Below are 16,009 nucleotides of genomic sequence, written 5' to 3'. Positions count from 1 at the left end.
TCTATCTATCTATCTATCTATCTATCTATCTATCTATCTATCTATCTATCTATCTTCCTCAATGTAAATGAGACCACAGTACCTAGTGAAAAGTACAAGCTTGCCAGCGCCGTGGAAGAATGTAACGTTGAAAATTATGAAGTAGAGGGAAATTACATACTTTTGCCAATATAACCCACAGGGAAGCGGTTTTAGTCCCATAGGGGCCACCGTCCGGCCACAGCTGGTCGCTCTGACTTCTGGGAGCTGTAGTCTTGCATTGCGCGTGTAGACATGGCGGCCTCCATGGCAGGAGGCTGTCGGTCGTCCCTGTACTTGGCCCTGGGCTTCCGAACGCCCAGGTCGCGGCTCGCCGCTCTTGTGCCTGACACCTGCCATGTCCGCAAGGGTCCGAGCCGGTTTCAGAGCACCGGGACTTCCGACCCCGGTGGGTTCAAGCCGCCGCCGAAACCTGTCATCGTGGACCGGCGCCGAGCCCCGGACGAACAGAGTCGGTGAGGCGGGTGGCTGAGCGGGTGTGCGCGGGAGTTTGCAGCCCCGGGAGCTGCGTGGGTGTGCGCGGGAGTTTGCAGCCTCGGGAGCTGCGAGGGTGTGCGCGGGAGTTTGCGGCTCCGGGGGCCGCGTGGCCCTGTGCACGCTTGGATACCGGCTTCCCCTGTAGCTGGGCTGCACAGTGTCGAGTTCCTCGTGTGCTCCTCTCTAGATCCCGAAGGACGCAGGCGTGGACGCCGTTTCCTCAGTTCTGTTTGTCCTAAACTTTTCCTCATCATAGTTGCACCTGCGAACGGGCTTGGGCTGATCTGACCTCCCCAAACCCTTCCTCCTGGGTGGAATCTGTTGGCCAACGCTCACCGTGGAGGATTTCTAAGGCCCCTAGGTTTACATAGTTAGATCGTGTTTCAGAACACTCATAACCAAAACAAAGCCGAGTTTTCATAGGAAGAACTTGGTGCGATTATAGGCTCTTTAAAAGGGGTGTAGGGTGCTGAGTGTATTGTCTGAGCTTAAACACATACTTTAAGTGTCGTGTGCTCCTAAATTGAAATCGGCTTGGATTTAGGAAATCTAAGGATTTAGAAGAACATTTTCCTACAACAGCATTGCCCCATTGAGGTGGGAAAAAGTCTTTTTTGCACTTGATGCACTTGCCGAGGATCTCAAGCTCAGAGTGGCCCTCAACCATCTGTAAGTCCAGCTCTGGTGGATTCAGCACCCTCTTCTTGGTCTCTGAGGGAAACAGGCCGAGCATGTGATGCACATTTAAAAAAGAAAAAGGAAAACTTCAAACACAGTACAGACCAGCAGGGTGGTTCCGTGGTAATGCTGTCTCTTGAGCGAGCCCATCCACCCAGGTCCATTTGTTGAACGCACACTGGAAGGAGAGACCCCTACTCCAGAACTTCTTCAAAGCCTATGTGGACACTACGGGCGTGCTCCAACCCTGATTCACAATACCTACATATATTGCGCATGTGTCTCGGTTTGTAGACCAGGCTGGGTTCGAGCTTACCTTGAGCTCACAAAGATCTGCCTGCTTCTGCCTACTGGCTGTTAAGATCAACAGTGGGCACTACTGTGCTTGGTGGAAGGTTTCCTTTAAAGTCACTTAGCAGGTGGTTTTATTTTATTTTTTTCCATAATTTTAGCTCAGTGAGAGACCTGTGCTCATAGGCTTTGCAGACTGAGAGAAATACAATATTTAATTGGTTACAAAATTGTAACAAATAGTAATTGAAATGTGTCAGTGGTGCCATATTTAAGCTCCAGTTTTGTTTTGCTTTTTAATAAAAAGATGACAGCAAAGCCACCTAATTGCTCTGAAGATTAATTTGTGCTCCTATGTCTGCCAGCTTTCCTGCGCTGTGACAAAACACCGAGATAATCAGCTCAAGGCTTAGACAGATTTAGTTAACTTTGCTTGGCCCTGGCCGGGTCACTTTGGCCCTGCAGTGATACAACACTGCGTGGCAGAAAGCATCAGCTAGGTAAAGTAGAAGGAGAAGCAGAAAGGGCCTGTCTCAGGCTTGCCCAGTGGCCCGTTTCCTGTACTGGGTGAAACTCTGGTAGCTGTTTCGGCTGACAGCTAAACCCTTAGCACCTGTGCCTTCTTGGACAGTTAAGGCCCAGACCTTAGATGTTTGATAAGCATGTAAACAGAATGCCTGCTGAGTACTCAGGGGTGCTGGCCGCTTTCATGAGCGTTAACAGTGGTTTCTGGAAGCCATGCTTTAGAAATGACATTGATTTCCCATTTAAAGAGTGAAATACATCAACACCACACCCTTTCATTTCTTTGTAAACCAGCTTTTTGTTTTCTTCTATTGGCCCAAATTACCTTCTCATTTCTAAAATGTCTTTCTTTCTAGGTTCCTGAGTCCTGAATTTATCCCTCCAAGGGGAAGAACAAACCCTCTGAAATTTCAGCTAGAAAGGAAAGATATGTTAGACAGGAGGAAGGTGCTTCACATTCCAGAGTTCTATGTTGGTGAGTGCCAGCAGGTGCTGGGGTTAGTGTTCTTTGCGTGGAGATTCTTCTTCATATGTCCGGGTTTGGCTGTTATTTATTTCTGACATACCTTACTTGTTTATTTCCGCATCTCATGTCAGAGCTTGCTCCTTTTCTGCACTGTAGGAAGCATACTTCGTGTCACCACAGCCGACCCTTATGCCAGTGGAAAAACCAGCCAGTTCTTGGGGATTTGCATCCAGCGATCAGGAAATGGGCTTGGGGCCACTTTCACCCTCAGGAACACGATTGAAGGACAAGGTATGTTTTTTCTTGAGTTTCAAGAGTGTGAAAATGGGTTTTCCCCAAGACATAACATATGCTATGCAGTAGATAGAGATTTGTATTCTGTGCTAAATATGCCATTGCTGGGGAGGGATGTGTGTGTGCCTACTTTCTTTTGCAGGCTTTTAGTATATGGGCACCACCCATTAGGACTAGACTTCCTGGGCTGGGCATGGTGGCACATGTTAGTTACCCTAGCACAAGGACGTGCTGAGGCAGAAGGATGTTTTTAGTTTATAACCAGGCTGTTGCTGGGCACAGTGGCACATGCCTGTAATCCCAGCATTTGGGGGTTGGGGGTAGAAGCAGATGGATCTCTATGAGTTTGAGGCCAGCCTGGTCTACAAAGCAAGTCCAGGTCAGCCAAGGCTACACAGAGAAACCTGTCTTGAAAAACCAACCAACCAACCAACCAAAACAAGGTTGGACTGCATAGTGAGACCCTGCCTAAACAAACATGGCACCTTCAGGAGTGGAGGGGGTGTATAAAGCAGTGAGGGAAGATTCCGTTTTGGGGAGTAGTGTTTTTGAGACTACTAGGGTCTTCCCACCTAGGCTATGACTGGCCAGAGGCTTGCTATATGAGCTGGTTGACCTCAGACTTGAACCAGTCCTCTAGCCTCTGCCTCCTGAGTACCAGGGTAGAGGATTAGAAAATATGAGCCTTCACATTCAGCAGGATCATCCTTTTCTGAGCAAGTAACCTGAAGACAGACAGGATAGTATATCCTTAGGAGTTTGGCTCCTAAGAGGAAGGCCCCTGCTTTGCTTTATGTTAGGACGTAGTTCCGCAGTTACTGCTGCAGTGAGGATTCTGAAGCAGTCACACATGCCAGGACTAACATAGCAGAGGAACAAATGGTTAACTTCCAGAAAGATGAAGAAGAGAAATGGCAAATAAGAGTTCACACTTATGAGTGCACTTCGGGGTTCTCACCGGTGAAGTTTCATCTTCAGAGAAACTGCTACCACAAGAGCAGGCCTTTAAGGTGAAGTTTGGAGGGTCACAATAAAAACAGCATCTTGATTATCAAGGAACTGGTTCCTGGTGTACTTACTAGTTTCATTTTGGTTGCTGTGATAAGGCATTCTGCCAAAAAGTGACTTGCGGGGAAGTTTATTTTAATTTACACATCTTTAGGTCGTGGTCATGGTTGAACTGAGGCACAAGCCATGGCAGAATGCTGTTTGCTGGCTCACTCCTAGGCTCTTGGTTAGCCCACTCTTCAGACAGCTTAGGCCCACCTGTCCAGGGAAGGCACGTCCCACAGCGGACTAGGCCATTAGGGCAGTGCCCCACTGACATACCCACAGGCCAGTCTGATCCACAGTTCCCAGCCGAGGCTTCGTCCTCCCAGGCTAATGGGCGTTATCACAGCTGAAGAGATGGTGATGTCTCCATAGGCTTCTTCCAGCACACTAATCGGTTTCTCACTGTTACATTTAAATGGGGTTTAGTTGGTTTTGCTTTAATAATTTTGATCTTTAAAAGTCCTGTGTTCCATATCCCATTTGCTAGCTTCTTTTTTTATTGTACTGTGAATACTGCTGGAGTCTGGGCTGAGGTGGTAGCATGTCCTCTCTTTAGGTGTGGAGATTTGCTTTGAACTGTATAACCCCCGCATCCACGAGATCCAGGTGGTGAAGCTGGAGAAGCGCCTGGATGACAGCCTGCTGTACTTACGGGACGCCCTCCCCGAGTTCAGCACCTTTGATGTGACTATGAAGCCCGTCCCTCTCCAGTCCGGCCAGGAAGTGCCTGTTAACAAGGTAGCACGCGTACATTTGCTCAGGTGCAGCAGTGAAGAAGGAAGCACCCTGCGGGAAACTTGGGGGGCACTTTGTGTGCATCTCACCAGCCCACAATTTCTATTTTTGTTTTTCTTAGCTGAAAGTGAAAATGAAGCCAAAGCCGTGGTCCAAACGCTGGGAACGTCCAAAGTTCAACATTAAAGGAATCAGGTTTGACCTCGCTTTAACTGAAGAGCAAATGAAAGAAGCCCAGAAGTGGAGCCAGCCATGGCTTGAGTTTGATATGATGAGAGAATACGACACTTCAAAAATCGAAGCTGCATTGTGGGAGGAGATAGAAGCATCAAATAAGTCTTGATGTGGGACTGGTGAATGGCTCAGCAGGTAAACATCTCTGAGCGGGATGGCCTGAGTTTGACTCTGGAACCTGGGGTGGAAGGACAGAACTGACTACTGAAAGTTGTCCTTTGCCTTTTATATCCTCCCCCTAGCATTAGACCTGCGCTTACAAACATAAAAATATTTTTCTTTGAAGCCCTTTTTCTGAGAATGCGTTTGGTTAATTGTATTAGCTCCCTGGATTTGGTTTGAAAGCCATTAAGTTTTCTTTGTCAGAACCAGCCAATAAATGAACAAGCATCCCTTATCCTTTAGTACCTAGCATAAAGTCTGCACACCAGCTTATTGCTCCAGAACAGAAATCACCTGACATTTCCTTTTTGCAGCCCATAGTGTCAGCATCACCAGAATGAGATATCCTGGGATTTGAACAGAGGAACAGATTGGGAAATAATCACAAGTACACAGCAGTGTGTGAGTTAAGACGGTAGAGCTCTGTAGTTAAGAGCACTTGCTGCTCTGGCCTAAGACATGAGTTCAGGTCCCAGCATCCAGGTTTGTATGTGCACATGGGTGTTCAGAGACCAGACAGTATCAGATTGCCAGGAACTGGAGTTGCAGTGCTTATGCCCTAGCTGACATGGGTGCTGGGAATTGAACCCAAGTCCTCTGGAAGAGCATTCTGTGCTCTTAATCTGTAGCTATCGCTGCAGCCCAACACGGTGTTAAATGTCTTGTTTTGACAGGCTCATTAGCATGTAGAGAAGGGTGCTGTTTTGCTGTATGAAAGTTTCAGAAACGTGGCAGTGTGAGTTGGCATCTGGCGTCACTTCCCTGCTTGTGGGGAATTGGATGGTAAAGTGATGTGTGCACTCTGCTAAGCAAAGACACAGCAGGGTACCGGGGAGGGCCACAGTGTGGAAGGTGGTCAGTGCATTTTCTTGTTTTCCACATGACTGAAGCTTCAGCTCTTGGGGGTCAACAGTTCCTCTGTGAGGACAGGAGTGCATTTGGTAATCCATGCAGCTGACTGTGGGCTGGGAAGCTGGGATGCCCCACATAGTAAAGGCTCTCCCACCTGTACCGTCACAGTCCAGCTGCATCTCCTATTTTTCTGTTGAGCTGCTCTCCGCATTTCTTGTCCTCATCTTTCTGGCTGCTAACACCTTTAGATGGAACATAATTTTACTGGTGTCCAGAGATGTGCATGGACCTCCAGGGACACAAATGCCTCATAAGCAGGATGAGTCCTCACACTGGCCCATTTTACTCGAGACTGTCACTGTGCTTTGAAGTTTCTTTGTCGCAGATTCTACTGATGATAGTTTTAGTGCTCTCTTATTTCTGACTCTCAAGTGTGTAGTTCATATTCTTCATAGCAGGTACAGTTGTGTCCATGGTTGAGGGCTTTGGTGAGCCTTTCAGTGCAGTGGCTTATGTTCTGGGAAATTTGGCTCTTGTTCATTTTCTCTCCTCTGCTAGTCTTTCTGGAACCATTATTTGGAGGTTGGTAACCCTTTTCTTATGTAAGTGTAAACCTGTGTTACTGTGGATCAGAGAGTCACAGGTGGTTGTGAGCCACCTGGTGCAGGTGCTAGGAATGGACTCCACTGATCCTCTCCAGTCTGCCTCTGAGACACGGCTTTGCTCCTGGTTTTTCTGAGTAGGATTTGGAGTTTCCAGTTGGATCTGGGACATGTCTGTCTGGGTGTTTTGGATTGGTAGAAAAATGAGATGGAACTAAGGCTTGCACAGATACCTAGTTCTATCAGCGCCCGTCTGTGGACCCCACTGAGTAACACGGCCCTGCGTTGCTCTCCTGTATGTTTATTTCCTGAACCTGTTTCAGTGTTGGCACTAAATTTCTGAGTCAGTTGAAGGAGAAGAAAAGTTCACCCAAAATTACTTTTCTGATTCGCTCTCCATTTAGGTGTTTTAAGTTTTCTTGGCAGCTGCTTGGGAGACAGAAGGGCAGTCCCAAGATCAATGTCACTCACACTTATTTGAGACCCAGTCTCCAAAAAAGAATAAAACAAAGGAAACCAGTAGAGATAAAGAGTGAAAGGATTTTTGTTTCTGGGTTTTAAGGTTTTTTTGGTTTTGTTTTTTATAATTTATTCACTTTGTATCTCAGCTGTAGCCCCCTCCCTCATACTCTTCCAATCTAGTCCTCCCTCCCCCAGTACACTGATAGAGGAGGCCCTCCTCCCCTTCCCTATGACCCTAGCGTATCAGGTCTCATCAGGACTGGCTGCACTGTCTTCCTCTGTGGTCTGTCAAGGATGCACCCCAGGGGGATGCAGGGGGAGATGATCAGAGGGCCTGCCACTGAGTCCATGTCAGAGCTGGCCATAAGTTTTCTGTCAGGGTCTCATGTAGCCGCAGCTGGACCGAAGCTCACTGAGCCTGAGATGAATCACCAGGTGCGTGTTTGCATGTGCTTTGTCAGTTCATCCATTTCACAGGATAAAGAATAAGAATTTTCCAGTGGAGGCACGGTTAGCATGTTTCACATGTTTCAAAGACACTCAGAAGGTCACATTCCACACATAAATTTGAAAACAGCTTCCTATTTTGCATCCTGTAAAAAACAAGCATCTGTCCAGTTCAGACGAAGGAGAGCATATCACCCACATGTCCATCTCTAAATGCACAGAGAATAGTTTTCAAAAGTGCACTTTAACAGTAAAGCCTTTATAAAATTTGTATGTAATAAAGTCTCTGTCATCTATATACAAAAGCAAAATGATCTGTGCATATATCCGTGCGTTTGTAATGAACAATGTCTAAATGACAGCATTAAAACAAACCCTCTGCGGAGTGTGGTTATATGTATCTGTGATAACAGCCTTAGGTCTGCACAGGAGAGAACCACCTTCCCTGCCACAGTGGCAACATGTCAGCTACTCACCTTACATGTGGTCTTCTACACAGAGCTTTCAAGTATGTACCAGTAGGCCATGGGCACAGATCTTACAATGTAACTGCATTTTCCAGTTGTCTTTTGGGCAACAATTTATATATACATGTTGCAGATTATATAATAATGTATATCATATAAATGTATACACACACGTATACATTTATATAAATATATATTATATATATTATATAATAATGTATATCATATAAATGTATACACACACAGGGTCATCATTGAGCGCTTAACAAATAAAACTTAATAAAAAAAACACTAATAATAAGCATTTTGAGAAAAATTCTTAGTGTCTTAATTACCTTGCCTCAGGCTTCCTCAGACAAGTACTTTCATTTCTGTATTTAAAATAGCAGTGGCCTTCTCAGTCCTACCATTAACCACACAGAGCACAAAAGCCTGATTTGTCGTCAGCTCATGACTCCATTACCAAAAACATTTACACAGAATTAAAAGAAAAATAGTTAAGTTTTTGAAAAACTGTTTGCCAGAGCACAGACAAAAAAATCAGTATTATTTTTAATATAAAAGTCTTATAAGCCTGTACAAAAAGGTGGACATTCGAAAAAGAATTACAGCTGGCCCAAACCAACACATCTCTATTCTTTAGCAGGGCCTGGAGGAACGGCTCAGTGGTCACAATATCTTCTGAGCACCTGCATCAGGTGGCCCACAATCTCCTGGACTATAGTTCCAGGGGATCAGGTGCCTTTCTGTCCCCGCATGGTCGTGCTGCTAAACCCACCCAGGTGCAAACATGACCACACATATAAAAACAGATACATCTTTTTTTATAAGATTTTTTTTTTTCCTTAATAAACTGACAACGAATTAAAAATCTGGAGACCCACTGGCCCTCTTTCACTGAGTTCATACAATAAATCAGTACAGATTTTGGAAGGACAATCTGTAATAAGAATGTCAACCATTTAACAAGTATTCACTTGAAGACTTCCTCATGAGCTGATTTGTCAACAGTTTAAGTTTTAAGAATGTCCAAGCTGAAGTTTATTTTGACTCTGGACTTGCTTCTGTGGTGAGATGTCTTCCTTTCCTTCTCAGATTGAGAGAATTAAAGAGAAACATGTGGAACTCTTAATTGCTGCTCTGCATATAATCCCCTCAGACACCACACCAGAAAGGACAGCTTTTCAGGGCACAGAGGAAGCCAAGAGACTCCAGCTGTGCACAAGCAAAGGCCCTGAGTACCTCACCCATGACTCTCAGCACCTCCGTATAGCGCACTCAAACACCTGTAATTGGGGGTGTGAGGGGATCCAGGTGGTGCTCCTCTATGAAGGATTCGGCTTGATTCAAAGCTTTTACCTTTACCAGGATGAGAATTATTTCATTGACTTCATTCCTGAAAAACAAACCCAAAAAGCATTTGCTCAGCCTCAGTGCAGTTAGGCGAGGGGTGTGAGGTAGAAAGTCTTTATGCAGTGGGACCAGTTTGGTCCTTAGCAGGAAACAGGATGAAATAAAATCACTGGAAGAAAAGAGGGAAATAATAAGAAAGTACTATGACAGGTGTGAAGGCAGTCACTGGTGACTCAGGACTTAAGCCAGTCTCTGGAGCCACACAGTACCTGGACTCTGTCCCGTAACACCTCATCCATGCACATGGATGCTGCAGTTAGAGGTGGAGTGCCGGTCATTCCCTCAGGCAGTGACACTAGCTGTCATGCCACAAGGAGACACGCTATGGAGCTGCTGGTGTGAGCAAACATGGGCAGATAGTTCTATGAGAGCAAAGCACACACAGCTGTGCATGTTACGCAACCCTGCACACTGTGACCACATTATGCACTTTTGCATGACACATACACATGCCAGCGTATAGGTGGCAGCGTGCACCATATCCACTGGCACCGACATAAAACAGCCCATTGATGTATTTCCTAAAACGACCCCAGGTTCATACACCTCATGATGATAATTGCAAAGTCCGATACAGAGTATTCTGGAAAATTTGAATGGAATGGCAATAAACAACAGAGCAACACAGAGCAAGGCCGTCATCAGGGTCTCCACAGCCGTGTGCTGTCAGCTACTACAGCTGCTATGCTGCCAACGAGTGGGAGCAGTCACACCAAGACTTCAACTTTACAGAAGGAGTCTAGGCATGTGCCACAATGCCTGATTTATGAGTGTTTGGATTGAACCCACAGCCCTGTGGTGCTAGGCAAATACTCTGCTAGACTAGCTACATCCCCAGACTCAGATTTTAAATAGTAAAACCACAAATCTTCCTTAAAATTGCTGACAGCATTCAAAATCCTTATCCTATGCTTTGGAAGTGAAAAATTAAACGAGCATTACCTGAATTCACCTGTAGATAATTTATGTGCCGACTGCAGCAAAAACTGAACGAAGTTTTCTAGCTGGGGAATTGATGTCCTCATAGCAGAGTTCTCAAACCATTTTTCCGGTAGACATGCTGCTATCTGTCAGAGAGGCACATGGCAGGTTACAAGAGCAAGGGAAGTTTGAGATTCTCTTTCCTGTGCCACACAGCATTTAAGCTCACTCTTCAGGGGCTGGAGAAATAGCTCACTGGTTACCAGCACTGGCTGCTCTTCCAGAGGATCCAGGTTTGATTCCCATAGTCCACATGACAGCCCACAAACATCTGTATTTCCATTCAGTTCCGAGGGATTTAATGTCCCCTTCTGGCTTCTGCAGGTACTGCATTCACACAGCACAGACACAGGCACAACACCCACAACTATACAGTAACTAAAAAAAAAATCTTCATCGCTAAAAGCTTAAAGCAGATAGAATGTGCTCTGTGCATTCCTTAGCAATGCCTACAATTCCACAATCTACACACACGTTTGAGAGAAGGAGACAACAGGTGACTAAATATGTTGAATGGAAGAAAGTGAATGGCAGTTTATCCAGTATGCTCTCTGTCCACTGAGGCCAAACACTTCAATACAGTGCATGCAACTGTTTTTTCTGAAAGACAAAAACGTCTTCCTCTAAAAATAAGAATTGCAGGGAAGTTTTGGGAACGTCAGAAACAAGTTCAAACAAATAGCAACGAGCAGGGAAAGGATGCAAGGAGGAGAGGAAAACAGAGTTCTTCAACAGTCACACAGGCCGTGCTATTGCTGGTAAAATTCAGACCAGGATCTGAGCTCAGGAGAAAGCAAAAGCACTGAACATGCACTGTAAAAGAGTCCAAGTTCTGGTAAGAAGTAAATCTGGTGCCAGCCTTCCAAAGAGTTGCACAAAATGTCGGTAGAGGGTGTGTCCAGGGTATGGTGGTTGGTATCTAATTTCAGCAGCTGAGAGGCCTTGGGACAGAAAGGGATCTGGATGCCAGCCAGCCTAGGCAGCACAGCTGGAGCCTAGACAGCCTAGACAGCTGGAGCCTGTCTCAGAAACAATAGGGCTGGGTGTTTTGAATATGTAGGGGGCAGAACAGGTGTCTAAGCATGTGAGGCCTCAAGTCTGACTCAACAGCGGCGGCACCATCAACAAAAGTAATACACAGTAGATGAAAGCCAGGGAAAAAGACTGTGTTTAATTATTGAGGAAAAGAATGCAGACATGGGTAAGGCAGAAGCATGGAAGATTTGCTTGGCAAACCGTATCTGTTTCCCAAAATTATAGAACCAGTTTTGACATGCTTGGAATTACTCATTTGTACCTGTTTTCCTGCTTTGCTATCTCACACGTGCCTGGAAGCTCTCATGGAGCCAGCAAGCCTGCCCATATATGAAGGGCCTATGTCCCGGTTCTCAAGCCCTGCTGTGGAGAAGTTGTGTAAACACACTTCTCCTTCACAGCTTTTGAGCTGATCTTTGCAGTGAACTCCAAAACATTCTATATAGAGAATGATTTAAATTTACTAAGAACTATGATGATGGGAATACAGGTATGCTACCACGATTTATGGGCAGATGAAATGTTCTGGGGACATTTGGATGTTGTAGTGTTGGAAGAAAATCACACTCTAGGTATAAATATCTGAAATGTGAACACTTGGCAGTGCTGCTTTGGGAGGCTACAGAATCTGGAAGAGCCTTCCTGGTGGGAACTCATGACTAGGGATGGGGTTTGAGAGTTCATAGCCCACTTCCAGTGTGTTCCTTCTGTTGTCTGTGGCTGAAGAGTGATCTTACAGCATTCTTTTCTTTCCATCAGGCCTTCCCCTCCAGTAGAGACTCTCCCTTTGAAACTCTAACCTCAAATCACTGTATCTTCATTGAGTCTCCTTTGGTCATGGTGTTATTACAGCCTCTCAAGTGCTGAGACCATAGTTGTCTTTTGGCATCATTTACTAAATTATTTTCTCCATCACTATTGTTTCAAACCAGAATGCTGATTGTTAAATATCAAAGTAGCTTCTGGGTTCTGCTCTGTTATTTATGTAAAAGCTCCACTATTTTAATTATCTCGTTGTAATACAATATGGATTTCAATAACTAAACCCTTCAGATTCATTCATGTCTCTACATGTGTGTCCAAGCTTCTGAAGAGGCCAAAAAAGAGCATTGAATTCCCCATCAGTGTTGAAGTTATAGGGGTTGTGAGCTGCCGGGAGCCAAAGCTATCTATGGAAGCCAAAGCCAAAGCCAAAAAGCTATCTAGTGAAGACAAAAGGTGTTTGCTAGGCCAAAGCCAAATAGTGAGCAAAGGTCATTTAGTGGAGACCTAAAGCTATTTAGTGAAAGTTATCTAGGATCCTAACTCATGGGTGAGAGACTGTGAGGACATCCGTTTGTTAGAGCATCCCTGAGAAAACATCCCTATGGTATCTTGCAGGCACCCTATTTAACACATGAAAGCCCTCTTCCTGTCTCGTGCAGCAGCAAATTACCTTCCCCCTTTCCTGCCTTCTCCCTATATAAGTTGGGTAAAATTTTCTAATAAACGGAAGCCTTGATCAGACGAACAGACTTGGCTCCCTTCCTTGCGCTTCTTGTCCTCCCCCCCCCCCCCCAATTCCTTCCACTCTCCTCCCTTAGGAACCCCGTTGAAGCCCTGCTGGTCCGGGGCAGTGAGCTGCCTGGTTTGGGAGCTAGACTCCCAAACTGAGCTAGACTCCAATCTTCTGCAAGGGCATCTGCAGTATGCAATCTTAGCGACGGAGACGAAGACAGACGGAGACGTCTCTCCAGCCTTACTACCTAAATCTCTGCTATTGCTGTTTTGAGATAGGTCTCATCTTGTAGCCAGGTTGTCCTGGAGCTTGCAACACTTCTACCTCAGCTTCTCTAGTGCTGGAATTAGAGATGTAACCCACCAGACTGAGCATTATATATACCTGTGACATAATTAGAATTGGCTTCTATGCAATGTACCTGGCTGCACTTTTTAACAACATCTGGTCCAAGGAAGGCATTATTAGCAAGAGCGATAATAAGGTAGCGATTCAGCAGCTTCCCCAGTCCCAGGTCTTGCAAGGTATCATCTGGAAGAAGTCCATTCCAAAGAAGAATATTGCGGAAGAGCTAAAAGAAAATACCGAGTAATTATGTGTGTTCTCCCTAGAAGCTGTAGTAGTAAGTGAAGAACTCGTCAAACAGCCCAGCCTCACTAGTTGGCCCTGTTGTAAATGTTAGCTTCGGAAGAGAAGACATCCCCAAGTAAATACCCTGTTCTCAGCTCCATGTATTTGCTCATCCTATTTCCATTTTCAGGGTAACCAACCCCAATATGCCTCATGCAACTCTGCTGGAGCCTCTTCAGGTCAATGTTCCACTGTAACTCATCTTCCCTACTGCCTGGGGCTGCAAAGTATAAGACTGTGGTTTCCAGGATCAGAAAGCACTGTCAAGGCCAGTGTTAACGTGTGTCGTACAAAGCCAGGCAATGCCAGGAACCTCTCTCTGCTTCTACGTAAAACAGGAGAATTGTGAGTCTGTTACTAAAGGGAGTAAAGTCCATAGTGAGATCTACAGGTAAATACTGGCTGTATTTAGAGAGCGGAATTCAGCGGTTTCTGTGGATAAGAATGCGAATTTTGGATATTCTCCCAGTATTCTGAGTGCTGAATGACACAAGCAACATGCTACACTTTGCACTGTCATTGGCATTTGCACCGCCTGAAGCAGCTTTCCAACTTGGCCATGACACACATTCACTGAAACTGCTCCTGCTAAAAGGACATTTATGTCCTTGTAATTCTCAACGAAAACGTACATACCCAGTACCCCTTTATCCTTTATCGTGGCATTTGGTATTCATTTTTGTTCTTGGATTCCTTGAAGCACAAAGGTTCACAATTCATTCTGAGGTACACCTGAAGTCTCCCCACCTCCACTCCATTTCCCAGGCTCTATCCTAGTCTTCTCAGAACTCGTCACTCATGGCCAAATACTGCTTATGCATAACTTATGCCGAGTTCTCAGCTCTGGTCTAAACCCTGGAATCGAGACTCCTATGTCACCTGTATTGTGTTCCTTCTCCACAGTTCTGTGCATTTTTCTACATCCAACACAGATTTTACAATCTCTTCCAAGCCTCCTCTTCTTCCTACATCTCCTACAATGTCTAAGAATGACATAAGCCCCAGGTGCCAACATCTGGCACTTGGCTATGATAAGCCTTGTGTTCCTCACATGTAATTACTCAGCTGTGGAATCCTTTGATGCTTCACCTTAAACATCATGTGAACCAACCTCCTTATCATATCTACCTCCACTGACTTGGCTCTCGCTTTAACTTTTTGACCAACGTGTCACCAGTTATGACCTGAGATTAAATTCAACCAGAGGCTTATTCTGTAGAGTCCATGAGACAAGAACTGCTTTTGCATTTTAAACAGACATTTAAATATATTACAAAGCACAACAGAATAAGGCTGGGCATGGTGGCACATGCCTTTAATTCCAATACATAGGAGGCAGAAGGAGGAAGAAATAATTTCTCGAAGAAATAAAACAAACCGACACAGAATATTTTTAATGTATGAAAATTGTGATGTTTAAGTTTCACTGTTGAAGCAGTGTTTATCCAAACACAGTTCATTTGCTTACATAGTTTACTCACGTTTCTGTATCGTAGTGGCAGAGTTGAGCAGTTCAACAAATACTGTTTGGATGCAAAGATTAATATAGGTACATTTTAAAAATAGTATTCTACTTACCTTTAGAGCTCCACAGAACTGTCTTTCTTGAAACTTTAAGTATGGTGACAGTCTTCCTTCTTCAGAACTAATTTGAAACAAATGGGGGCAGAGAGAAAAGGAAGAAGAGGAAAGGTAAGGAGAAAATGCATAGGACTCTTATTCTTTCAGAATAAAACCTCAAAAAAATAGTATTGCTGTTTGGTTTTGTTTTGAGTTCTGTGTATATTTGTATGTCTCTGTGTGGTCTGTGCACATCAGTGCAGTGTGTGCAGAGGCTAGATGAGGCCACCAGAGACCTTGGAGCTGGAGTTACAGAGAGTTGTGAGCTGCCCAACCTAGGTCCAGGGAATCAAACTCTAGTCCTCTGGAAGAACATTTAACATTTTTAGTCTCTCCAACCTCTGCTGTTTGTTTATTTCAATGAAACAACTAAACAGCCTAAATGAGAAATGAATCAGGGAACTCTGATGGCGTCTACCAAGCCTCACTTGGTCAACACTGAGTTTCTGCAAGTGTATCTTGTAAAGATGATTGCCTTTGCAGTTGCTTACAACCTCATTGTTGGTAAGTGATTACCACTCCCATGCTGCTCAGTTACAGGACACTACAATCCAGTACTGGCTGGTTTTGGTATGTCAACTTGACACAAGCCAAAGTCATCAGAGAGGAAGGAGCTTCAGTTGAGGAAATGCCTGGATGAAATCCAGCTATAAGGCATTTTCTCAGTTAGTGATCAACGGGGGAGGGCTCTGCCCATTGTAGGTGGTGCCATTCATGGGCTAGTAATCCTGGGTTCTCTAAGTAGGCTGAGCAAGCCAGTAAGTAGCACTCATCCATGGCCTCTGCATAAGCTCCTGCCTCCAGGTTCCTGCCCTGTTTGAGTTCCTGTCCTGACTTTCTTCAGTGATATGGAAGTGTAAGACAAGTAAACTCTTTCCTTTCTAACTTGCTTTTTGGTCACGGTGTTTTGTTGTAGCAACAGAAACCTTAACTTAGACAATATTGTGCAGCCTAAAAAAAACAAAATGAAGACAGTTAACCTACATAAGGACATGAAAGGACTTCAACTATGTACTAAGTTAAAGAGGTTCAAAACCGCCTGTACCTG

At 44.9% G+C, this 16,009-nt stretch overlaps 2 protein-coding genes across 2 annotated transcripts in view; one reads left to right on the top strand and one right to left on the bottom strand.

Annotated features, from left to right (window-relative positions):
* Window positions 1-267: 267 nt before the first annotated feature.
* Mrpl19 (mitochondrial ribosomal protein L19) lies at window positions 268-5,077 on the top strand. The gene is made up of 5 exons (XM_055596360.1): window positions 268-494; window positions 2,367-2,485; window positions 2,633-2,767; window positions 4,380-4,561; window positions 4,680-5,077. The coding sequence occupies exons 1-5, from the start codon at window positions 274-276 to the stop codon at window positions 4,899-4,901; spliced, it is 879 nt and encodes a 292-aa protein (XP_055452335.1). The 5' UTR covers window positions 268-273; the 3' UTR covers window positions 4,902-5,077.
* A 3,204-nt stretch (window positions 5,078-8,281) lies between these two features.
* Window positions 8,282-16,009, bottom strand: part of Gcfc2 (GC-rich sequence DNA-binding factor 2) — a 30,145-nt gene continuing 22,417 nt past the window's right edge. Inside the window, exons 14-17 of the mRNA XM_055596357.1 lie at window positions 14,920-14,986; window positions 13,133-13,282; window positions 10,140-10,264; window positions 8,282-9,180 (exon numbers count right to left, since the gene is read on the bottom strand). Of these exons, the coding sequence (XP_055452332.1) occupies window positions 9,063-9,180; window positions 10,140-10,264; window positions 13,133-13,282; window positions 14,920-14,986 (460 nt within the window). The 3' untranslated portion in view covers window positions 8,282-9,062. The remainder of the gene's footprint in view (window positions 9,181-10,139; window positions 10,265-13,132; window positions 13,283-14,919; window positions 14,987-16,009) is intronic.

This window comes from Psammomys obesus, unplaced genomic scaffold, assembly GCF_907164565.1.
Source record: "Psammomys obesus unplaced genomic scaffold, mPsaObe1.curated_primary_1811, whole genome shotgun sequence".
Lineage (NCBI taxonomy): Eukaryota > Metazoa > Chordata > Mammalia > Rodentia > Muridae > Psammomys > Psammomys obesus.
Note: the sequence above shows the minus strand (reverse complement) of the source record. Positions and strands in the feature narration are given on the sequence as shown.